The sequence below is a fragment of the Cnephaeus nilssonii genome (genome assembly GCF_951640355.1).
Source record: "Cnephaeus nilssonii genome assembly, chromosome: 14".
Lineage (NCBI taxonomy): Eukaryota > Metazoa > Chordata > Mammalia > Chiroptera > Vespertilionidae > Cnephaeus > Cnephaeus nilssonii.
In genome coordinates this window covers 3,159,271-3,184,344 of record NC_137085.1, presented here as the reverse complement: position 1 = coordinate 3,184,344, position 25,074 = coordinate 3,159,271, and the positions used below count along the sequence as shown (strand labels likewise).

Here is a 25,074-nt window from a genome sequence, read left to right as displayed (position 1 = left end):
CGCTGAGCGGAACCGGCTGCAATGTCATCAAGAAGACGGACCCCAGACCTCCTGTGCCTCCTGAGAGGGGAGATGCCCTCAATGAGGCAGCCTGGCCAGGGCAAACACACAACTCACACGTGACTCCAGCCGAGCGTCTGGCCCCTGCAGACTCCCACCGAGGTCGGAGAGCAGGCTCACCACACGGCGGGGAGGGCACCAGCAAAACCCACACATGGAAACTGCCCGGGACCAGCCCCGTCCTTCAGCAACACCTGGGAGAGCGGGGAGACGAAGCAGAAGAGGGAGCCGGGGAGGGAAAGCTATCAATTAGAGACACAAACACACAGCGACCAATCACAAGACGGGGCCTTTGTTGGGATCCGGGTCAAACAAACTGTGACAAAGAGTGAGGAACCTGTGACACCCACGAGCACCTGCAAGTTTGAAGACTGGAAACTTGATGCCACGGAACCGTTGTTAGTTTTGTAGTAAGATCACAGTATCGTGGTTGTGTATTTTGTTTGTTTGTTTATATATTTTTATTTTTTTGCACAGAAACTTTTATAAAGCTTTATTTATGTTTGTCAAAAATTGAAGCGACCGGGATATCCTCCACTCAGTGAATGCATAAACCAATGTGGTATTTCCACACAATAGGATATCCAGTGATAAAAATAAATGAGCTAAGCCTTGAAAGACATGGAGGAAACTTAAACACATCATGCTAACAGAAAGGTGTGAGTCTGAAAAGCATAAAAGCGGTGTGATTCCAACCATATGCAATCTTGTAAAATGCAAGGCTAGAGAGAGAGAATAAAAAGCTCAGTGGAGCCAAAACTGGTTTGGCTCAGTGGACAGAGCGTCAGCTGCGGACTGAAAGGTCCCAGGTTCGATTCCGGTCAAGGGCATGTACCTTGGTTGCGGGCACATCCCCAGTAGGGGGTGTGCAAGAGGCAGCTGATCGATGATTCTCTCTCATCGATGTTTCTAACTCTCTATTCCTCTCTCTTCCTCTCTGTAAAAAATCAATAAAAATATATTTTTTTAAAAAAGAAAAAAGCTCAGTGGATGCCGGGCGTTTGGAGGGCTGGAGGGTGTGTAGGTGGAGCACAGGGACTTTAGGGAAGTGAAACTATTCTTCTTTCTTTTCTTAAAATATATTTTTATAGATTTCAGAGACGAAGGGAGAGGGAGAGGTAGAAACATCAATGATGAGAGAGAATCATAGATCAGCTGCCTCCTGCACGCCCCACAGTGGGGATCGAGCCCGCAACCCGGGCATGTGCCCTGACTGGGAATTGAGCGGTGACCTCCTGGTTCATAGGTTGACGCTCCACCACTGAGCCCCGTCAGCCAGGCTATTTTCTTTTTTCATTTTCATCATTGAAAGTATTACATATGCCCCCTTTTTTTTCCCCATTGACCCCATCTAGCCCGCCCCTCTCCCCCACCTCAGGCCTTCACTACACTATTGTCTGTGCTCATGGCTTATGCTTACATATGCATACAAGTTCTTTGGCTGATCTCTTCCCACCCACCCACTCCCCCTGCCTTCCCTCTGAGATTGGACGGTCTGTTCCATGTTCTGTGTGTCTGGATCTAGTGATCCCACTTCTAGGACCCTATCCTAAGAAGCCTGAAGCACCAGTTAGAAAGCATGCATGCACCCCTATGTTCATAGCAGCATTATTCACAACAGATGAGATCTGGAAACAGCCCAAGTGTCCATCAGTAGAGGAGTAAATTAAAAAGCTGTGGCACATCTACGCCACGGAACGCTATGCAGCAGTAAAAAAAGAAGGATCGCGTACCCTTTGAGACAGCCTGGAGAGTATTTCGCTAAGCGAATGGGCATGTATTTTAGAAGTCCTTAACTCTTTTCGTATCTCTCGAACCTTTGAGATACATACTGAATTGCTGTGGCTAAAATGGTGTGTCTTAGATTTGCTTCAAAATCATGTAAGAGGCTGCTGGCTATTGGGGTACACATGAGTTCATGACAATATTTTATCTACTTTTGTGTTATGTTCAAGATTTTCCACTAAAATGTTAAAAAACATTGGGGAAGCACAGAGATTTGGGGGCGGGGGGCTTTGAAACTATCCTATGTGACAGTATAACAGTGGGCACGTGTCATTTGACATTGTCAAACTCACAGAGTGGACACCACCGAGAGCGACCTCCATGCAAACCGTGGCCGTGGGTGACGGATGTCCGCATGGGCTCCTCGGCTGTAACTGTGGACCCTCTGGTGGGGCCACGACGGTGCCCGTGGGGGAGGTGGGGCTCGGCAGGGGCAGGGAGCACATGGAAACTGCACTTTCGCTCAGCTTTTTTGTGAACCAAGAACTGCTGTTCATAACAGTTTATTAGGTTAAAAAGTAACAGGAAAAAGACTGTCCCCGGCCTGGTTCCACTCTCCCCCTGGAGTCCAGACGGGAGACACGCTGCTCTCAGGTCAGTTACAGACTTGGATGAACCATCTCCAGGGGGATTTTATTCTGTTTTTAATTCCATATATACAGAACTTGCAGCAGAGAATATTTACTGCTGTTTCTAATACAGCTAGATCATCTCCATCCTTCTCCCCACAATCCTTGCCCTTCGTTTATACCACAAAACCCTACGTAGTATGCTTTATACACAGAACTGAGTGACCCTGAACTTCACAGGCACTGGACTCTCCAGCTACACCTGGTGACAACGTGGGGCACAGCCCGAGCAGGTGAGTGACACCCTGCAGGGGTGATGCTGTCACCTGTATCCCTCGAACCTCGGGCGCTCCCCCGGGTACTGTGGCTCTGCAGGGGCAGGGGCTGGAGGCTGTGGACACCCCAGCGAGTCAAACAGGGGGCCTAGCCCCTTCCTTTCTGTCTCCTCAACTTAAAGGACGTCGGGCCAAGCAATGGATGAAAACAGATGAGGCCCATGGTATCGGTGCCATCTCTTGATTTAAACAGATTAGGAGATTTAACCAATACTTGAGCATCTTCCTTTCAGTATTAGAAGCGTATGATAAATATGAGCAATATTTGTTTTTTCCAAATAAATTGCATTACCGACCACTAAATATTAAAAAACAAAAAAACAAAAAACAACACCTGAAATGTAGCACGGACACAAGATCGCGCAGGGACTCCGGGGGCTGCTCCTGCTGTCTGCTACCCCCCCGGCCCGTGCCTGGAATAGAGCAGGAGCTCGAGGAGGTTGCGGCTGAGTGAAGGAGGGAATGGAGCTCTCATGTGTTGGAGATGGGGAGACACGTGACACCCCCATGGACACACATCTGCTCAGTGGCAGGGCCACCTCCCTGCTACCTCCTGTGGGGCAGCACCTGGCCCCGGAAGAAGGACGGATGGATGGACGAACGGACCAATAGTAAAATGCACCCACGGGACTCTGCAGGATCTCTTTCTCAAAACCTTGGGCTACTTAGTCTGCCCAAATTGACATTTAAACTTCTTATTTAAAACATAATAAAACTATATATATCTCCAATTCGGAAACTCAGCTCAAAATGTAATTGTTTCTTTAAATGGCCTTTGGTCTGTCAGAAGTACAAATATGTCACTTCCAAGGAAACTGCTGTTCCTTTGGGGTGGGGGGGAAATATATTACATACATACATTCATACACACATCACCCAAGTTCACAATGTGAAAACAGCCTTTCTACAGGGAGGTGTGTGTGTGTGTGGAGGAGAGTGGGGGGTAAGCGAGCTGCCACTGAACAGGAGAGGAGCTCTGGGCACTGAGCGGCCTTAGAAACGAGCCAGCCCCCGGCTCAGTAGGTATCAAATGCTGGGCCAGGCAGAGATGTCTTCCCGCAGACACACCGGCCCCTGCCCCGCCTCCGGCCGCACGGGAGAGCTGCAGGCCCGCTCAGGGCAGCCAGCTGCTTCCTGTCTGCACGGTCTTCCCACAGAGCAAATGGGACCTGGGGACCACGAGGGAAGGGGCGCAAAATAACACATCTCTCTCCGCTTCTCAGAAGATGTGACAGCAGACGGGCGTGCTTCCCAATTAGTTCTGAAAAACCCGAGCGCAATGCGCACGCATTTTGTGAATCCTGCTCTTCTTGGAAACTCTGTCTTTAAATGGGTTTTGACTGTTTGGTAGAAAAGCTGTATAGAAGCATTCGCCTGCCTTGTCCCATTTTTTAAAAAGGCAGAGGAAATGTTGCGCATTAACTACTTCACTGCGGCTGAGGGCCCTCCGAGCTCGATGCGCTGACAGTCTCGGTAGACAGCAGTCGGCGAAGACAGTTTCTCTCCTTGTTGGGGGAGGAATCCGTTCAGTGGGGCCGATTAGGAAAGAAAACCCTGGAGGAAGAGTTTCAGTCACCCAACATTTTTGACAGAATTTGCACATTTTAGAAGCAAGAACTAAGCCTCGGGTTTTCATCAGAAACCGGCGCAGCTTTTTTTCTCAGGAGCTAAATTGGGACGAGGGTATCATTTGCGAAGCAGCAGGGCTCCTAATGGCAACCAACAACAGCGCGAAACACAAACACGGTTCCGAGCTGCTGGGAGCGCTCCGGGACTCTGAAACGTAATTTCACACCTGGTGTGCACGTTTGCTCACACAGCAATGGCTGCGAGTCTTAAGGAAAACCACGATCTGTTTGGGCTAAATCACAATAAAGCCACTGCTTCGGGTTTCTGCCCAGGGTGACGGCTCAAGACACTTCCCCCCGGAACTGGCAGAAGACACGCCAGCTCCATGGAGACGGCGCCATGTGCTGAAACGGAACCAAACGCCGCGCTGATGATGAAGAAGCCACACACAGGAGCACGCACAGACGATGCACGCTTCTCCTCTCCCCCCGCGTGTTTATCTTAAACCGTGGCCATTTGTGAGAACTGCCCTAACTGAGCGAGCTGCAAGCTCTCCCTTCAGCAGCGACCCCCCCCCTCCAGGCGGCTTGGCACCGGGACTCAGAGAATTCACAACCACCGGGGGCTGAGGACACGGACACAACCACAGGGCAAAGCCACTGCGCCCCCGAACCCCGCCCCGCCCCGCAGGGCAGGCGCACGGCAGCGAGGAATGAGCGTGCTTCCTAACAAAACCAAATGGGACCCCGACCCCTTTCCCCCACTTTACTCTGAAGTGGACGGGAAGGTGGGGAAAGGGATTCCTATGGGGGAGAGCGTCTGGGGAAAGGAGCTTACTAACTTTAGACGCCCCCATGTATGTACCTGTTAGTAGCAGACAGCATGTAACATGCACGTCATAGGTTCTTACACGTGGTGCCGGCTACATGACAGCCCCCAGGGGAACACTTCCCGGTACCTACATCCTGTGTGGTCCCCTCCCCTCGGTCCAGGATGATCTTGTGACTTAACGATCAGTGTGGCTGCCCCTGATGTAACTCACTGAGTGCCGGCTCCTGTCTCAGGAATTGCAGCCCGAGCATGCCGACCAGATCAAGAAGAACCAACCACCCGCCAAGCCCTCCTTCCCGCTCACGGCGCCCGCCCGCCCGCCCGAGCAGGTCCTGCGAGCCTGGACGGAGCGCCTTTTGTTCTTCAAAGGCCGCCTGCAGGACTGACAAACGGGCCCTGCCTGGGCTGTGAGATAAATACAGGGAGTTGACTACTACACTGAACCTGGACTTCCCTTCCCGTCATTAACGACGCTTATTTTTAGCGCCTAAAAGTGCGCATCTCAGACAGACGAGTAAATATGCAGCTCCGTCCTCCGAGGCTGAGGCGGCGCGGCTTTCACTCTCAATCACGCGAGGTATGGTATGCAAGCGTTTCCATTAAGGCTAATTATAGCGTCTGTTTTCATTCCACGCAGTATTTTGCTTCTATGTTTGAAATAATTGAATTCATTTGCGCTAATAAATTTTCTAAATGGACAATTTAATAATTGAAATTAGCACATACTGTACCCTCAAAACAATTTATAAAGCTAGGCCTGTTGTTTATAGTGCACCAAGGCGGAACTGCAGTGACCCGCTTGGCTCAAGGTCACCATCAGTTTCCGTTCCTCAGGCTGCTCCCTCTGCCTCGACTGGACGTGATCAGGGCCAGTGTTGGAGCTCTAGTCTCAAGAACGGGTCCAGGCACCTCCACGTAGTGTTCAAGGCCCAGCTGGTCCTCATAACCTTCATTAATTTCCCCACTCTCTCCTGCTCCGCCTGGGACTTTTCCCCAGACCTACACGGCTAACTCCCTCCAGCTCCCCTGTGGCTGTATTTTCAGAAAGACCGCTGGCTTCGCCATCATTCGCAGGATGGAAGCGAATGGCGCCACCTTCCCAGGCCTAGGCCGGGGCCCAGCACCCAGCAGGGCTCAGTACCTATCTGCTGAGGAACAAATGGACTTAGTTTACACAACTCACTGGACTGTGTCTCTGGGTAGGTTTTAAGGATAGGCTTATGGGCTTTTCCTTGAGTCTGTGGTTTGTTGATTCATTTTGTTTTAATTGATTTCAGAGAGGAAGGGAGAGGGAGAGGGAGACAGATAGAAACATCAATGATGAGAAAGAATCATCGATTGGCTGCCTCCTGCACGCCCCCTACTGGGGATCAAGCCCACAACCTGGGCATGTGCCCTGACCAGGAATCAAACCGTGACCTCCTGGTTCGTAGGTTGATGCTCAACCACTGAGCCACACTGGCTGGGCAGTTGGTCCATGGTTAAAGCACGCTGCTGTCTGCCTATGAAACAAAACTTGGCTGACCATAAGATTCCTGGGTCAAACTCTCCGCCCAAGGTTTGTGGCCCTGCTCCTGGCCCCGGGCCCTGAACGGTGCTGGGAAGAACTCTGAGCCCCCTGCTTTCCAAGAGGTGAGGCCCCGCCCTTGCCTGACTGACAGGTGCCTCCTTTGCTGGCCGACTTCTTGGTTCTTTCACCAAGTGCTCAGTGGGAGGAGCCGAGGCCTGGGAAGCTGCCACCCCGCACCAAAGCCTCCGGGCGCCTGTCCTGCCCAAAGCTCCGGGAGGCTCCCTGCAGTCCGCACAGAGGCCCCGGCCAGCATGGCAGGGGCGTTTGAAACAGGGAACAAGCTAAGGCCCCGAGGTGAGAAGCAGCGAAAGATGTGGGGATGAGCAGTGAGCAGGCTGATGCGATGTGCTATGTCCCTCAACTGGTCCCGCAGTCATTTCCTCAGGGGGGAGCGGAAGGGCGGGCAGGCAGGACCCCGAGCTCCTCCCACGGCTGCGGTAAACTCAGAGAAGCTGCAGTTGAACAGGTTCTGTCTTAAAGGAAGAAATCACCACCTCCTCCAAACATCGCACCTGACAACGCCCGAGATCCAAATGCGTTCCTGATGATAGGAAGTCAGTCTTTTAGGTATTTCAAGGCATTCCTATTTTCTTACAAATTTACTCTATTTTCCATCTCCTCTTGCTTTCTGTTTACATTATCCCGACTGTCAGAAGGACAATATTTTGACACAATAGCAAGCAATTAAAATGCTATGGGCCGTCATGAAGAATTATGTGCGAAATGGGTCCTCTCCCTACTAGAGCAAGTGCCAGCAAGTCTCCTCAGTCTGCATCCTGCGGCGGCGGCGGGAAGCGCCTGCTGGGCCCGAACACGACCAACCTGGCTCGTGTCCTGCTGCGTGAGTGACTGTCCGGCCGGCCTCAGCGCTCCACTCACACAGGAGCGCGCAGCAGGGTGCGTGCCCAGGGCCTGGGCGGCCAAAACTGTTGGCAATGGTCAGGGTTCGTGTCTATTAAGACGTGGAATTAATTGACTTTTAGGTTTACAATTTTTAAAAAATATGGGCTGAGAAAATCATTCTGTAAAATACAACGAAGTAAAATAAAATCATGATATTAAAGAAGTAAAACTGTGAGCTTTTCCCCCCTTTACAATATTTTCTGTAGCACAGTGATTAACCACACTTTTTAATTAAAAAAGAAAATGACCAAGTGCCCAGCTGGTGTGGCTCAGTGGTTGAGCATCGATCTATGAACCAGGAGGTCAAGGTTCGATTCCCAGTCAGGGCACATGCCTGGGTTGCAGGCTCGATCCCCAGTGTGGGGTGTGCAGGAGGCAGCCGGCCGATGATGCGCTCATCATTGATGCTTCTATCCCTCTCCCTTCCTCTCTGAAATCAATAGATACATATTTTTAAATGGCCGAGTAAATATTGAGAAAATCTCCTTTGTCAGCCACTTACACAGGAACAGCTGTGAACGTATCAGCTGCTGTTGACCTGTTGGAGGAACCAGGCCACTCTGCAGCCTATTTCTCCGCGGGAGGTTCAGCGTGCAGGGAGACAGAGACAGCACTCGAGGTGGCTTTACACTCACTCCCTCACCTAAACGTCAACACAGCTACAGGTGTAAATGCTGGAGCTCTATTCTGTGGGTGCAGAAACCAAGGCTTATGGCAATTACACGCAATCAACCTCGGTTCTCGAACGTCTCCCATCTCGAACAACTGGCTTCTCAGGCCGGCAACCCTTTCGTGCGGATCCCTGTAGGGTCGGCCACGCATCTCACAGGCGGCAAAGGACAGGACACGCGGGTATGAGTCGGTTTCCTGCTAACCCTCACATTTACATCTCTGCGCTGATTTTTATTGTTGCTTCTTATTAAAGTTTCATTTTTTTATTTACAGTTCATTCCCTTTTTGTTAAATTTTCATTTCATGGTTTTAAGTGTTTATTTACAAACAGTACCATATATAAGAAAGGTTAAAACGGAATCACTTGGAGGCCTGGAACGGATTAATTCAACTTACATGATTTCTAATGGGAAAAAATGCTTCGGTTTTTTGAACAGCCTTCCAGAACGAATTAAGTTGGAGGTTACAGTGTACATAGCTGGTGAGTATTAGAAAAGAACACATTCATAACACTGCAAATATTCCATTATTGAGACATCACTAATTAAGGTCTGCGCTTCCTACAGCAAAACCATGAAGCCAGGAGCTGGCTGGTTCCAGTGTCTCCCTGGGACTCCCTCCCAGGACAGCGGCAGGAGCTGGATGTCCCTTCACCTTTCATCCCATGAAAACGTGGCTTTTTTATTGATTTTAGAGAGAGACACAGAGATATCAAGGTGTTGTTCCAGTTACTTATGCCTTCATTGTTGATTCCTGTCTGTGCCCTGACTGGGGATGGAACCCGCAACCTGGCGTACCAGGGCTGAAAACATGTCTGAAGAGGCTCCGCAGTAGGTTCTGTGGCCGCCAGTCACAGTCCGATGTCACCTCTTTGCGGTAAGACATGTATTACTGTTTTAATGTGGTGAAATATACACACAAAAATTTGCCATCTTAACCATTTTCTTAAATTGTGGTAAAAACACATGACATAAAACTCTCCATCTTAACCACCTTAAGTGCACAGCCTGGGTGCACTCACAGGTGTCCAAGCAGCGATACTATTTTCAATTTCACTTTCTTTTATGGAAATGTTGGAACACATCCAAAAGTAGAGAGCCGGATAATAAACTCCCATGTCAGCCAGCTCTACAGTTATTTCTACTGTGTCATCGCGTTTTATTTACCCCCCAACATAAATGTGCTTAAGAAATACCAAACCTAAAACAGGACACATATCCCAGACATCACTATCAACTCCCCTCTAATCTCCTTCGGCAGGACCTGGTTCTATTTTAACACCCGCGTGGGAAGCAATATACTCACCTTGAACGTGCGTGAACTGGCCGCGCCTGGCGGAAACCCGCCCCTGACCACCTAGTTAGTCCAAGTTCAGCGCACCCTCCGCTGCGGAGGCCCACGCGGGGGGTTCCCTACCCTCCCCGTTCCCACAGGACCGCGCACCTGTCTCCTCACACTGTCCTTCTCCAGCCCACCCTGCACGTCCCTCCACACCTGCTGTTCAGAGGAAGGAGTCCAGCCCAGGCCCGAGTGCACAGGGCCAGGGCCCCAGCAGGGCTCGCTGCCCCCCCTCTGCTGCCACCCCCCCCCCCCCCCACGCAGACCCTGCGAACCAGCGCATCCCTAACTCGGCGGTGCTGCAGGAGTCAGCCCCTCTGCAGCCTTCCTGCTCTGCTGGGCACCGTCTGTGAGTCAGTCCATGGGCCTCGGCCTGGTTTCCCTCATTCTGACCACCCTGACGTTCTCCAGGGGGGCCTGAGACCGCACGCACTACCTTCACGCTCACAGGTACTCTCCGTGAGACCGGGGCTCCCGCTGGTCCCCAGTCCCTGCAACAGGCTCCCCCCACCCCCTCCTGCCCCTTCACTGAGCACCCTACCCATTTCCCAAAGGCGGGCGTGTCTGTAACTCCAATGAGGTGTCACCTAAGAGGACGTGGTCTCTGGTTCGCCCTGAACTCCAGGCGCTGCAGCCTGAAAGCCAGTGCTGCCCCGGGACCCGGGGTCTGAGCAGAGCGGGACCTGGGGGCGGGCCTCCGGGGGGACGTCAGCTCAAAGCTCAGGAAGGCTGCTGGCCAGCCACCGGAACTGACTCTCTTTTCCGCCTCTGAACCCCGCTGCCCCTTGGACCGGACGAAGCTCCTGCGAGCCAAGGGCCCGTGGCGCTGTGCACGGATCAGGTGTGGAGTGCGAAACCCGTAAACGCTGCGGTCAGTCCATTAGTCGGGGTCATTCCAGGGCGGAGCGGGTGGGCCCTGCCTTTGAAATCATAACCCGGAGGCACCACAGGAAGAGCCTGATTCCCTCCCAAGGCAACTTCTGCCCGTTTTCAGAGCTGCTGCTTGTTCCCAAATATCCCGAAGGCAGCCGTGCACAACAACAGACACTTGCTACGTTCAAGTGCAGCTGCATCTCACACGGCAGGTGCCACCAGGGCCTGCGCCTGCGCCCGCCGGGAGACACCCCTCGGTACCACCATTCGGGACCTACACTGAAAAGCAGAGCTGTGACCTCCCCCTTCCTCCAGCTCAGCCAGGAACCCGAGAACCGAGGAGCAACCGAACTGCATCAGCTGCGCAGAACCCAAGCGGTCTGTCTGCCTTCCCATCAGGGGCGAGGAAAGGCCTGACACGGGTCCCCCCACACTGCGCAGAGCTGAGCCGCGGCGCTCTGTGACTGACCTGTCCTCTTCCAAACGCCTCTCTCGGCACCGCCCTTAGTATCTACACAAGCCACCTCCCGCGCACGCTGCTCTCACACCACTGAGCACTCAGCGCCCACACAGTGAACACAGAAGCTGGCTCACTGCTTCCTGATCACATATCACCTTAAACGGACTTTCTGGGCCAAAATCTGTGGGTTACTAAGAGCCTACGTGGCAGAGAGAAAGAGAGACAGACACATCAAAAGACCAAGCAAGTTACTTTCCATTCCAGGAAAGAACAGAAAGGTTTAGAGAGAGAGAGTGTTCCGCTTACAAACAGCGCTGGCTGGGAGGGCACAGGGTGAGATAGGAACAATCCTGCAGCTCTTTGTTATGCAAAAGGGACTGAGAAAGGCCAGCTGCTGTCTGATGAGCCACACCACCCACCCGGTTCCTTCCTTTGCCCAGTAATGGCCCGAGTGATGTCATAACCACACGAGAGAGCTGTCTTCCTGGACATCACCTCGTGGTGAGAAATGCAATTAGAGGGGCAATGAACGTAATTCTCCGCCGTCCCGGGGCGGCCACACTGGATGTCGTGCTTAATGGCCGGGCTCTTTATCTTGCTTCTCTATTTTACACCTGCTCTTTGATTCAGTATCTACAGACGACAGTGACCTGACATTTAGTCTCTGTTACAGCCGGTCTGAGACAACGGCACAGAGCAGCTGCAGGCTGGCCAGGCCAAGGGCCAGCCTGTAAGGGCTGCCGTCCACGTGGCGGCGGGTGGGCTCCTGGTCCCCTCCTTGCCCTCCGCTGGTCTCCCTCCACAGCCTCTTCCCACCCCGAGAATTCTCCTCTCACCCCCACTGATTACCAGAACTCTGTTTCTTCAATAACAATCCAAGCTCCAGACCCACATTTCTAAAAACATTCTACTGTGAACATTTTCAAATTTACCCAAAAGTAGATAAAACAGTATAATGAGCTCATCAGCAGCATTATGTTCTTGCCGGGCAGTTCCAACAATTAGCAACTGTTCTTATCATACACCCTCTCCCTCCCCCAGCCCCCCCCTCCCCGGCAACACATTGGAGAAGGGGAGGCGGAGGGTCTTAAAGCCAAGTGAGGCCACCCTATTTCACCCAAGGCACGAGCACCTGGCCCTAACCTGGCCCGGGACTCACTGCCTTCCTCACCTGCTTATAGGCAGGGCTCTGCACCTTAGACTGCCACTGACGGAGCGCACACCTAACCTTGGCTGACGGAGCGCACACCTAGCCTTACCTGACGGAGCGCACACCTAACCTTGGCTCATGGAGCGCACACCTAGCCTTACCTGACGGAGCGCACACCTCGCCTTGGCTGACGGAGCGCACACCTCGCCTTACCTGACGGAGCGCACACCTCGCCTTGGCTGACGGAGCGCACACCTAGCCTTGGCTCATGGAGCGCACACCTCGCCTTGGCTGACGGAGCGCACACCTAGCCTTACCTGACGGAGTGCACACTTAGCCTTGGCTCATGGAGCGCACACCTCACTTTGGCTGACGGAGCGCACACCTCACTTTGGCTGACGGAGCGCACACCTCGCCTTGGCTCATGGAGCGCACACTTAGCCTTGGCTCATGGAGCGCACACCTCACTTTGGCTGACGGAGCGCACACCTCGCTTACAGAGTGCCCAATAGACGCTTGCAGAGTGAAGGGACAAAGGTGCAGATGGAAGGTCTAGAAGAGAAGCCAGGACCCAGGACTTCCCACCGGCCTCCTGCCCCGGCCCGCACTGGTCGGGGTGAAGCGGGGAGCAGAGGCGTCCCCCTGCCCCTCTGGTATGACAGTCCCGCCCAGCGACTGATCCCAGGGCGGCTACTGGCTGCACTAACATGGCTCTCAAGGGGAGACGGGATCTTTTACAACATCTATGCTAATGAGGCATAAGGCATAGAGCATTTAAAACAAAAAGTCCCTCTCTTTACTCTCCACAGACAGATTACTGCATTAACATTTATGAGGCCTCCGCCTTCATCCCTCCCAGGTTCCTCCAGCCCGGGGAGGAGAGAGGCGATAAGTAACGTGAGCAATGAGCTCCCCCACAGCTGCAGACGCCCCTCAGCTACCGCACCTGCCACCGGACTGGACTCATCTTCCTGATCCCGCCGCCACGCGTCCTCTCACCAGCCCGGGAGGCTCTCCCACGGCCCCGATCCTCCCCTCCTCTCAGCAGGGCGGTCTGACTGTGAGGCCAGCCCCGCACTGCAGGCACTCTGTCAGGCAAGTGGCCCCTGTTCCAGGCACTGAGACACCCAGCGCTCACTCTCCCACTTCACTAAGACGTGAGCAGTGCACACACAGGGCCGGAACCTCCTGTAAAAGGATGGTCACCCCACCAACTCGGGGGTGTGCACGTGCGTGTGTGTGTGTGTGTGTGTGTGTGTGTGTGTGTCACAGCATAAAGGGGACTAGCCTGGAGGGCCCATTTGCTCAGCCATCAGTACCTGAGCCAAGGCGGGGCAGCAAAGGAGTCACAGAGCCCTGGTCCCCCCGGAGGTGCAGTGGCTGTGGCCGTGGCCGTGGCCGTGGAGAGCTGCGGGGAAAGCCTCACGGGAGGTCTGAGCCACGGACCCACACTTTCCTTCCCAGTCAGTGACGCAGACTGCGAGACACGTTCTTTCTCTACCGGCCAGAAGCGTGAGCACGGACGCACAGAAGAAAGTGCATCTCAGCCCTGGCGGGTGTGGCTCGGTGGACAGAGTGTCGGCCTGCGGACTGAAGGGTCCCGGGTTCGATTCCAGTCGGGGGCACATGCCCAGGTTGCAGGCTCGATCCCCAGTGGGGGGCGTGCAGGAGGTAGCCTATCGATGATTCTCTCTCATTGATGTTTCTATCTCTCTCTCCCTCTCCGTTCCTCTCTGAAATCAATAAAAATATTTTTAAAAAAGAAAAGAAAAGAAAGGGCATTTCAGGGGCTTTTCTGAGGCCTGCTCCGGGCCCTGCAGGAGAAACTCTGAAAAAGCAAGAACAAGGCCGCAGTGAGGCGAGCAGGGAGGAGGACTACTCCGCCTTGGCCCCACGGTGCCTGCGACTCGGCATCAGCGCCAATGGGCAACAACCTCAAGTGGACAGCAACCAAAACAGCAGCAGGAGGAAGTGAGATGGGCTCGTCAGTTACCCGTTACAGCCCCATCGGGCAGGCCCTGGCGGACAGGGCGGCCGCTGCACGCAGCCCTGGGCACCAGGCACCTGACACAAGGCTTTCTTTCTGTCACTGCGTGAAGATGGCGTGACAACATTTTATAGTGCCTCACCCCTTTCCCGCCAGTTATAAAACCTTCAAACAGCCGGCTCACCTGTTCCTAAACCCACAGCCCTGCACAGAACCAACACACCAACAGACAGAACCCTTTTCTGTGGACAAGCAGAGACGACGCGTTACAGGACGGGTGACCCAGTCAGGTGACCTTGCAGTGAGCCCCTCTCCCACCCAGGACACTGGACAGACTCAGACACCCTTATTTTTATTTATTTTTTTTAAATTTCAGAGAGGAAGGGAGAGGGAGATAGAGATAGAAACATCAGTGATGACAGGGAATCATTGATTGGCTGCCTCCTGCCTGCCCCACACCGGGAATCGAACTGTGACTTCCTGGTTCACAGATCAATGCTCAACCACTGAGCCACCCCGGCCGGGCTCAGGCGCCTTTTGGGGGCTAAGACTGGTGCCCCTGCCCTGGCCGTTCCTGGAGACAGCTCCAGTCTTGCAGGAAAGCAGCAGCGAAGTACCGAGTCCGACGCTTAAACACGGGGCTAATAAATGAGCTCCGAGGTGTGTTATTGGGCACTGATCTCTTCCTTATTAATACGGCCCCGCGGGAGAGGAGTCTCGGGTTCTAGAGGCAAACACTGTTTCCATCTTTAATTACATCCTCCATTTCAGCTCTGCTGGGGCGCTGCAGCCACCAAGGCCAGGGCTTATTTCTTTATTACACAGCCTCTCCGCGGCATTTCATGAATATTGTTACTTAATACTTGCCAATAGGGAAAGAGGGATTTAGCGAACTTCTGCTCAAGTTTTGATGACTTTTTCTAAAACTCAGGAAACTTCCAGCTGTGAAGTTCTCTGTGCCTTTTGGGGACACTCAGTCCAGGCCACACACTTGCTCTGCCCCCCCAGCCCAAGCCTAGGGGAGTCCGCCTGGGTCGCACCATCCTTGGAAAAGGGGACCCAGGAAATGATGCCCTGGTTTCAGAAGCTCATGGCAACGGACCAGTGGGCTCCTCACTCACACTTTCTTCACTGGCCTTTGTGCCAACGCAACACCCCCGATGAAAAGCGAGGCCAAATATTCTTGTCCAGGTTCCTGCTGCCATCTATGTGGAAGAATTTCATTATCAGCTTATCAGCATACACAAATTCTGCCCTCGACAAAAACCAGGATCCTCCGGGGACCGAGCCACCAAGAAGGAAACAGGGCCCCTGACGGAAGCGTCCCATTCAAGTGGCACCATGTCAGGGTTTCCATGACGACCCAGCAACGCGAGGCCTGGCGCCCCCTGCGGCCTAGGAAGAAGTCAGCCACGGGGAGAGGGTGACCTAATGGCCAGGGCGCTACAGGAAGAGCCTCTGGTCCCGTGCGCGTCATCCGGCCACATGCCCGCCTTGGTTTGACGTCAGTGACCACGACAACAGACCCAGGCCGGGCTCTGCTCTCGGATGCTGCTGCCTCGCGCTGAGCAGGGCGGCCGGGACCGCCGTGGGCAGCAGCAGTCGCCGGTGGGAGCCTGTGTGCCCTCCAGTCGACGATCTGGGGAAACAGTGCGCAAGGCGGTGGCGGAGCACGAGTTCCTTTCAGTTCAACTCCCGGAGCCGCACTAGTGGCCGCGCTGAAGGCTCAGACGAGCCCCTGGTGTGCGCACTGCCACTTCCCTGTCACCTCCTGAACCGGCCACTGCCTCCCGGCCCGCTGCGCCTGTGTGGTGCCACATCGAGGCAGGCCTGGGAGAGCGGGGGGGGGGGGGGCGGGAGGGAGACGCCTGCGCTCGCGGGGGTTAGACAACCCCGCAGCAGAGGACAGGCTCAGGAAATGCACCGGAGGCTCGCAAACACCCAGGAATGCTGGCCAGTGAGAAGGCGGACGGCCCACTGACACGTACAACACAAGTGAGTCTGCGACACCAGGCGGAGCCAAAGAAACTGCTCTGCGTGAGGCCATTCCTGTGGCGTCTGCAAGAGGCACACCAGGGCACAGGGACAGAAACAGCCAGTGCTGCCCGGGGCGTGAGGAGCCGCAGCCATGCAGTCGCCTCTCCCAGGGGGTCCCGCTGTGGAGGGGGCCGCCAGGGCAGGGGGCGATGAGCGGGGCGGTCTCCATGGAGGCGGGTGGGTTGGCGTGTTTGTACTCTTCTGGGATGACCCAGGACGAAGGGGAACACTGATGAGGGGAGAGAGAAGACCGATGCAGGTGCGGGGCAGGTGGGCGGGCCCGCGGAGGGCTATGCTGGGCTGGGCTGCACGGCACCTCCGGGACTAGCAGAGGCGCCATGAAAGGGGACGTGCCCTTGATTGAGCAGCAGGACCTTTTCAAGAAAGAGAACGTGACGCAGAGAAACAGCCTGTCTCCACCACGTCCAGGGGAGGAGGCAGTATTTTTCCCACTAACCTTTCTGTGAGACCATTTCCTTTTACTCCCCGCAACAGGAGTGAGCTGTGTGTGCGGAATGAGGACAGAGAGGAGCCCTCAGATCCACTACCGCCCACACCCACGTTTACCCCGCCCCAGGGCACACTGCTCCTTCAGGAAAATGATGGCGCCTTCTTCACAAGACTCCCTGGGCCCTGGTCTGGCTCAGAGCGTTGGCCTACGGACTGAAGGGTCACGGGTTTGATTCCGGTCAAGGGCATGTATCTTGGTTGCAGGCTTGGTCTTCGGCCCCAATCGGGCGCATGCAGGAGGCAACCAATCGATGTGTCACTCTCACATTGATGTTTCTCTCTCTGTCTCTCCCCTCCCTTCCATTCTCTCTACAAATCAATGGAAAAAATATCCTTGGGAGAGGATTAACCCAAAAAGACAAAAAAGCGCCTCCACGTGAACACTCGGGAGCCAGGGGAGCGAGCTGCGTGTCAGTGCCCTCTGAGAGCTGACGTGATGAAAGATCTCTCAACATGAACATCTGTGTCTTCCCACAAGCTTCTTTGGGGGGGGGGGGGCAGCTCTGGATCACTGATCCCACCAATCCTACAGGAACACGGGAATCTGAGTGCTGCATTTTAAAAACAAACACACCGCACAAGTGGCCTGCACCCCTGCCGGGCCTGTGGTCTCGGTCTTGGCACTCAGAGCCGGTTCTGGCGCTGCAGGCTGACTGCCCTCTGGCTGCTGGCAGGAGCCACTGCCCATGCCCAGGCCACTGCCCACGCCCAGGAGCTCCTGCCCAAGCCCAGGAACCCCTGCCCAAAACCAGGGCCACTGTCCACACCCAGGGCCACTGCCCACACCCAGGAGCCCCTGCCCAAGCCCAGGAGCCCCTGCCCACACCCAGGAGCCCCTGCCCAAGCCCAGGAGCCTGGCATTAAGTGCTGAGCAGAGTGAGTGAGGGCCCAGCCAGGTCCTTCACTGCGGCCTCCGCTATCTGAAAAGCAAACCTGCTCCCTTAATGAAGCAAGGCCTCCACCCTCGCCTGGCAGACGGGAGCAGGTGGAGGATGGCTGGCCTCCCTGAGCGGGTCTCTCAGGGCCCGGCCCATGGCCGTCTCGGGCGTGCCAGGACCATCGTTAGACGTGGCACTTTGCTGATTCCCTCCTGCTTGTTTGTGCCTGTTCCCACTCTGCGCTTCCTAAAAGCCAAAATTATACCTTATTCTTCTCCAAACCCCAGCCCAGCGCACAGCCAACCACGTGAAGAAGGCCCGAGATGGCTGCTGGGAAATAAGTGACTGGGCTCCCAGCCCCGCCCTCGCCCTCTGCAGCCTCCTGGCTGGGACTCCTCTGGTCCTCCTTCCTTCCCACGGGGTCTCCTCTCTCCCCTGGCATATCCTCCCTGGAATGCCTAGCACCCAGGATGGGTGGCTTGGTGCTCCGTGTCTTCTGAGGCCACGTCATCAAAAGGAGAGACCCCAGGACTCTTGTTCTCAGTCTCTGGCTCTGGGAGAAGTCACCGCGAGCCACGTGGACACTCAAACCCCCGTGGAGAGGAACTCTGTGGAGCGGAGCCAGGTCTCCCATCAACAGCCAGCACCAGCTCGCCCGCCATGTGAGCGCGCCACCTTGGAAGTGACCTGGGATCCCAGCCCGTCCTGCAGTGGCTGCAGCCCTGGCTGCTGTCCGAGCGCAACCTCCTGAGACACCCCGAGCCGGACCACCCAGCGCCATTCCGGGTTCCAGATGCGCAGAACAGGCGAGAGGCTGTGTGTGCTGGCGCTAACCATTGCGTGCTGGTGCTAACCACTGCGTGCTGGCGGTTTGTCAGACAGCAACAGGCAACGAATGGAGCAACCTGGGAGGGTTTAGGTGTTGTTTTATAAGGGAGTTCCGGGAATTGTCTTAATGACAGAGCTATTTAATAGTTATGCCGTGCTTATAACACAAACTGAATTAGTGTTCTACAAAATACAACTATACCATGGGTGACTGATAAACAACTTTAAATGTTCTATATTACCTTAGATCCAACAGCTCCACCAAGAAATACTGAGATGTGATACGGAACAATAGCCAACGCTTTCTGGAGGCTGTTTTTTGTTTTTTAAAATCTATACTTACATGTACAGAGAAAATAGTCTAGAACAGTGGTCAGCAAACTCATTAGTCCACAGAGCCAAATATCAACAGTACAACGATGGAAATTTCTTTTGAGAGCCAAATTTTTTAAACTTAAACTTCTTCTAACGCCACTTCTTCAAAATAGACTCGCCCAGGCCATGGTATTTTATGGAAGAGCCACACTCAGGGGGCCAAAGAGCCGCATGTGGCTCGCGAGCCGCAGTTTGCCGACGCCAGGTCTAGAACAATACCCATCAAAACCTTAATAATTTTCTCAGGGTGAAAGTATTTTTTGTTTTTTGTTCTCATTATTTTTCCAAAAACCTACAATAATGTATATATTAACTAGTGTCCTATTTTTAATTCAAAAATTTTTATAATCCAATTAAGCCAGCAGCAAAGTCTCCTTGGTGCTTCTATCCTGATGTCTGCACGCTAAGTGGCACACAGCAGGTGCTCAATAAAAGTGCCCTGAATGGCCTTTCGCTATAGATCCTGCCCACCGGACAGCAGTTCTGTAACGGGTTCCAGGATAATGTGAGCCCAGAAAGCTCAATGATGTGAGAAGGTGACAGTCAATTTCCACAGGAAACAGGCTCCTCAGTATAGGAAATCATTTCAGAGTTGTATTCTTAGGACACAGCAACCACGTTTCTCTTTGAAACGGGTGTTTTGAGTGATTCGTTATAAATGTATAATGACAGTTGTGAGCACCTCTTTTCTCTGGCACGAGAACAGAGTCTGTTGATTGCCTCGGTGCTTAAAATAGTTGCTGAGTGTCCTCATAATAGCATGTCACCTGGAAGCAGGTTTCAAGCCAATGCAAATGAGCGAATGCGGAACAGATGGACGGAGCACGGACTTTTGTCGAGAGAGAGTTAGCAGCCGCACTTTTCGGCTCCAGTCTTATGGGACATTAGAAAGCCTTTCACTCACGCCAGCGTCTTGCCTCAGCAGACAATCCAAGTGAAGAAAATGACAAGTTACAAGGCCCATTAGACTTCTGAGAGCTGGAAGTTGAGATCTATTTACTTATTTATTGTTTTTTGTTGTTGTTGATCCTCACCCAAGGATATTTTTCCGTTGGTTTTTAGAGAGAGTGGAAGGGAAGGTGAGAGACAGAGAGAGAAACATTGATGTGAGAGAGACACATCCCCGACCAGAGCCGGGGATCGAGCCTACAACCAAGGTTGGAAGTTGAGATTTCCAGAATCACCGCCTCATCACCTGAGAAACAAGAGTCACATTCCTAGGAAGCTCGCTGCCCCACAGTTAACACTGTCTCGTGTCACTCAAGGGAGAGGCCCCTGTAGTGGGAAAATACGGCACGTGTGCCTGCAGCAGGCACAAACTGACCGGCCGGAGGCCAGCTGGTTCGGTTCACTCTATCCTGGAAGCACATGTTAATTGTGAAGAAAACCTGAAGATCGCCGAGATGGTGGTCTACGGTGTTCGCATAAGAGGGAAAGTCCCTGTCATCCCGTCACCCCCCAGCTCCCCGCTGGCCTTTCTCCTCCTCACTCTCCAAGTTTCACCCACGTCCACTCCCACCACCCTCCATGTTCCCTTCCTAAGCACCAATTATAACAGAAATTACGGTATTACTGTATTTACTCATTTGTTTAAGGGTGTCTTTTTTTGCTCCACGCCCCCACCGTAAACGAAAAGCTCCAGGAAGATGGGAACATGTCTGTCTTGCTCCTGATTTTATTCCCAGAGCCTAGGACAGTGCCTGGCGGACAGTAAGTACAATAAGTGTTTGCTAATCAAACAGAAAGTAAGTGAAGGCGAACACCTGAGTTTCATTTGCAAACACTCTGGACATTTTTAAGTGCAGTTGGTAACTGAGGATGGAAATGAAATGACTGCAGGGCAGAATGAGCAAGGGAATGTGTTTCAAGTCCAAGTCCAGCCTTGAAGAGGACTACCCCTCTCGTGAGGGCACGTTCTGACAGGAAAGCTACCTGCAAAGACTTGTGTTCACATTTCTGATCCCACATCACTGACTGAGCCTGCGTCCCCACCTAGGGGGCTCCTGGTACAAAGTAACCCGACAGGGAAATGAATGAGTCACCTGTGGCATTTTAGAAGGAATACTACCAGCTACAAAAATGAGCCAACAATCTGGATGAATCGAACAGATACTATGTTGAGGGGAAAAAAAGCTGATAAGAAATATTACCTATTGTGTGACCCATCCATACGAAGTTCAAGAACAGATATGTTTCAAGAGGAGGTCGGATAGTGTTACACTTGGGGAGGGAGGGGGCACGTGTACAGACTGGGATTTGGGCAGCGGTGGCCACCTGGCTTGATCCGGGCGGAGCTACCTGGAGGTGTACATGTGTCAATACCAAGCTGCACACTTTATGAGCCTTTTACAGCTCTCTCCTAGTGAAAAAAAGAAGAGCAATATATTCCTATTTAAGAAGAAACAGGTGCCCAGCCAGTATGGCTCAGTGGTTGAGCGTTGACATACAAACCAGGCAGTCACAGTTCAATTCCCGGTCAGGGCACATACCCAAGTTGTGGGATTGATCCCCAGTGGGGGACCTGCAGGAGGCAGCCAATCAGTGATTCTCTCTCATCATTGATGTTTTTATCTCTCTCTCCTTCTTCCTTCCTCTCTGAAATCAATAAGAATATATCTTATCTAAAAAGAGGGAATATGTTAATTGACCCTCATGCCGTCACAAAGATGGCAGCGCCCACAGCCAATACGGAGGGAATATGCTAATTGACTGCCCCGCCCTCAAAGATGGTGGCACCCTCAGCCAATGAGGGAATATGCTAATTGCTATCCCACCCTCAAAGATGATGGCGCCCACAGCCAATAAGGAGGGAATACGCTACTTGACTTCCCCGCCCTCAAAGATGGCGACGCCCACAGCCAATAAGGAGGGAATATGCTAATTGACTGTCACACCCTCAAATATGGCGGCTCCTACAGCCACAAGATGGTGGTGCCCAGTCCCCCAGGTGGGCCTGGCCGCACTGCACACCTGCCTCCAGAGTCCCCCAGTCCCCTCAGCCCCCCAGCCGCCTGGGGCCGGCCCGAAGCACAGACAAGCCTTGGAAGGCAGCTGCCCAGCTGCCCAGGGCTGCCCGAGGCTCAGGTAAACAGGGCCAGCCGAGGCTTGCACTGCCAGCAGTGGCAGCAGCAGAGGTGTGATTGGGCGTTGTCTTCCCCTGATCACCAGGTCGCCTCCTGCCCCTGAGGCCTCCCAGACTGTGAGAGGGGGCAGGCCGGGCTGAGGGACCCCCCTCCAGTGCATGAATTTTCATGCACCAGGCCTCTAGTTTAAAATAAAAGGAAAGAAGAAGAAAACAGGTGAGTCTAGTGCCGATCTAACGCCAGCCCCAGCAGGTTGTCTAGGTAGCCCGTAGCCTTCGAAATGTGCTCCGGGTGGGCTGGCCACTTACCCTCTGCCGACTGTGGAAATGGCACAAGGAAACAAAGAACCAGCTATGCGGAATCTTAAAATCCTACGTGGAAAAGTCACACACAAATACATACACTATGAGCTGTATTATAGCTGCTTCATGTAAGATCTATGCAAAATATGTTACCTGTATGCTGGGTTTCTAATGTTAACAGATACTTTTTTCAGAGAAAAAAACAATCTCGCAAAAATAACTTTCAATTAGCCAAAACCAAGCACCCAGCCGAGCTGGCCCAGGACAAAAGCCCTTGTTCTCGGGGTACTCACTGAGGCGGCAGGACGAGCGTGGTGGGCTGCGCCTTGGGCCGGCGTTTCGCAGACACTCCCATCTGGTTCGCAGAGCGTTTCAGCGACTGTTGATTCAGAAGGCCGGATGCCAGGCCTGCGTGGTACTGCAACTGCCCAGAAACAGAACAACAGGGGGAGAATGACCCTGGGAAAGGCAGGGCGTGGGCATTGGACTAGCAACACGATACATCGCACCCCTTCAGAACATTTCAAATCATTGCAAATCCAGCGGCTAACCGTTTGCTTCAAGGAATGCATCGAGAGGGAGATAATCCAAAAACGGGAAAAGAAACACGAATTAGGCTGCTTAGCACAGCATTGCATAATGATGAAGAACTGAAAACAATCTAAATACCCAACAATACCTGGGGAATTGGCTAGAATATTAAAAGAACTTTATATCATTTTTTTTGCTCTGAAAAACAAACCAATAGGTTACATTATAAACAGAGACACTCAAAAAGATGCTCTCTAAATATTAGTAGTGTGTTTCTAAGTGGTAGAATTAGAGTAATCTTTATTTTTTACTACTATTCATATATGCTTATGTAAATAGTTTTAAAACCAATGTCATTTTTTATAAGAAGATCCATTCGTTCTTAAAGATAAATTAGTTCTGGGAACTCTTGCTACTGTCATGTCTTGCTTACACTAAAAGCCACATAACTCACAGTCTACTACAGTAAACCAGGGGCAGAAGACCGCTTATGAACAGATTCAAACATATCTGGAGTCGGGGTTCAGAAGCGCTGGGCACTGTTTTCAGTGGTTAAGATACAATGTCAACCATAATACGTTCAGGAAGACATGGACACCAATGATACAGGCTCACTGGAGAGAGGGGATGAAGAGGGTACTCTCACTCCTTGTACACACAAATGCGTACAGTGGGGAAGGAAGCACACGCTTTAAACGGGCTCAGGGCCAGCTGCCTTTGCTTTGTTCTGGACAAACTGCTGAGCTGTGAGTTTACTTAGGAGATCATTTTACTTCTCTAGACCTTAATTTCTCTGTTGGAAATGAGAAGTAATACTGCCTAATTCTAAACCAAACAGGACTTTTAAAAAAACCCACCCTGTTGAGTTATCCTACCTAATAAAATAGTAATATGCAAATTGACTGCACCTTCGCTATGCCCAAGCCACGCCCACCAGCCAAAGCCACACCTACCAGTCAATCAGGGCGAGTATGCAAATTACCCAACAAAGATGGCGGTTAATTTGCATACGCTGAGAGAGGGAGGAGTGAAGACTGAAGACAACTTAGAAGGAAGAGGGAGGAAAAGCAGAAAGCAAGGTGGCTGCCAGAGGGAAAGCCCAGGCGGGGCGGAGCGGGGTGGAACGGGGCGGAGCGGGGCGGGCGGCAGTGGCCAGCGGGTGCAGGCGCGGTGGCTGCAAAGGCAGCGGCAGCGGCCGCACACGCGGCCGCAACAGCCGCTTGCAGGATTTTCCTGCAAATGGGCTACTAGTAATTTACATAAAATGAAAAGTACACGTTAAGTGTACAGTTTGATGAGTTCTGATATGTATACATCGGTACAACTGCCACCCACATCAAGACACAGAAGTTTCCATCACTGCAGACACTGCCCTTGTGCTCAGTGCAATCTCCCAGCCCCCCAACTCCTACCACCAGGACATTCTGATTTAAATACAACTAATTCTCACTTGTTGACAAATGAAGCTTATATTCAATTTGACATGTGATATTGACTCCCACCTTCCTTTTAAAATCCCAGACTTTTGTATTTTAGATCCTAAGAGCTGTCATCGATCTGTCTATAATAAAATTATCCTTGAAAGGTATCCCAATTTTGAACAGATGTAAATAACACATTCAAATGAGCAAGTGCCAAGCTGAGAATATGGACTGAGACTATTTATAACATCTAGGATGTTTCCTCCTCCTTCCTCAAATTAAGCAAGGTCTTTCAAACACTTATTTGGAATTAACTGAACATACAAATAGTAACTCATTCCGAGTTACTGAATCAATTTCTTTTCAAAATGCTCTTCAAAGGATAGATTTCCTTTGCGGAGTCGGCTACGCGGCCTACAGCTCCTGGTAATGAAACTGGCGAGCGCCGGCTAAGAGGGGCTGGGCCCTGGATGCAAAGGGTAATAATGTTCTGAACAATAAATGGCCTCACCTACAGCCACTGGCCGCACACACCGAGAATGAGAGAAAACAAAGCCAAACGAAATGATTTGCTTTTTGCAAGTGGCTATAAACATGGAGGTACCCAGGCACCCAGTAAGCCTGCAATGTCTGTGTTCGGAGCATCCATATTGCTTTTTAACAGCCTCTTGATTTACGTGGTCGATTTGCTGCGGGAGCCTTATGGCTGCACAATACAAGACAAAGACGTATCACATTCATAATAAAAATGGAGCGCCCCTCATGGTGGAAAAGGGGGGCATAATTTGGCTTTAACAACTCATCTTAGACCAATGAATTTTGCTCAAATTTGTTTTTCTCCTACAGAGTTCTTAAATGGGAAATCAATGGCAGCGAGGGACAGTACAAGTTTGAAAGACAATGTTTCAAAATGTCAGCTACTTGGGTTTCGATCTTTCCCACCAGAATCTGCAATGAGTGCAATATGCACGGGGCTTTATGGACTTAAAGGGAAAGACAGCTTGGCA

At 52.4% G+C, this 25,074-nt stretch overlaps 1 protein-coding gene across 2 annotated transcripts in view; it reads right to left on the bottom strand.

Moving 5' to 3' along the window:
- The window catches only part of MED27 (mediator complex subunit 27), a 138,315-nt gene that overhangs the window by 61,071 nt on the left and 52,170 nt on the right, over positions 1–25,074 (bottom strand). For both annotated transcript variants that reach the window (XM_079790129.1, XM_079790128.1), the window contains exon 3: positions 22,409–22,539. In XM_079790129.1, the coding sequence (XP_079646255.1) occupies positions 22,409–22,539 (131 nt within the window). The remainder of the gene's footprint in view (positions 1–22,408; positions 22,540–25,074) is intronic.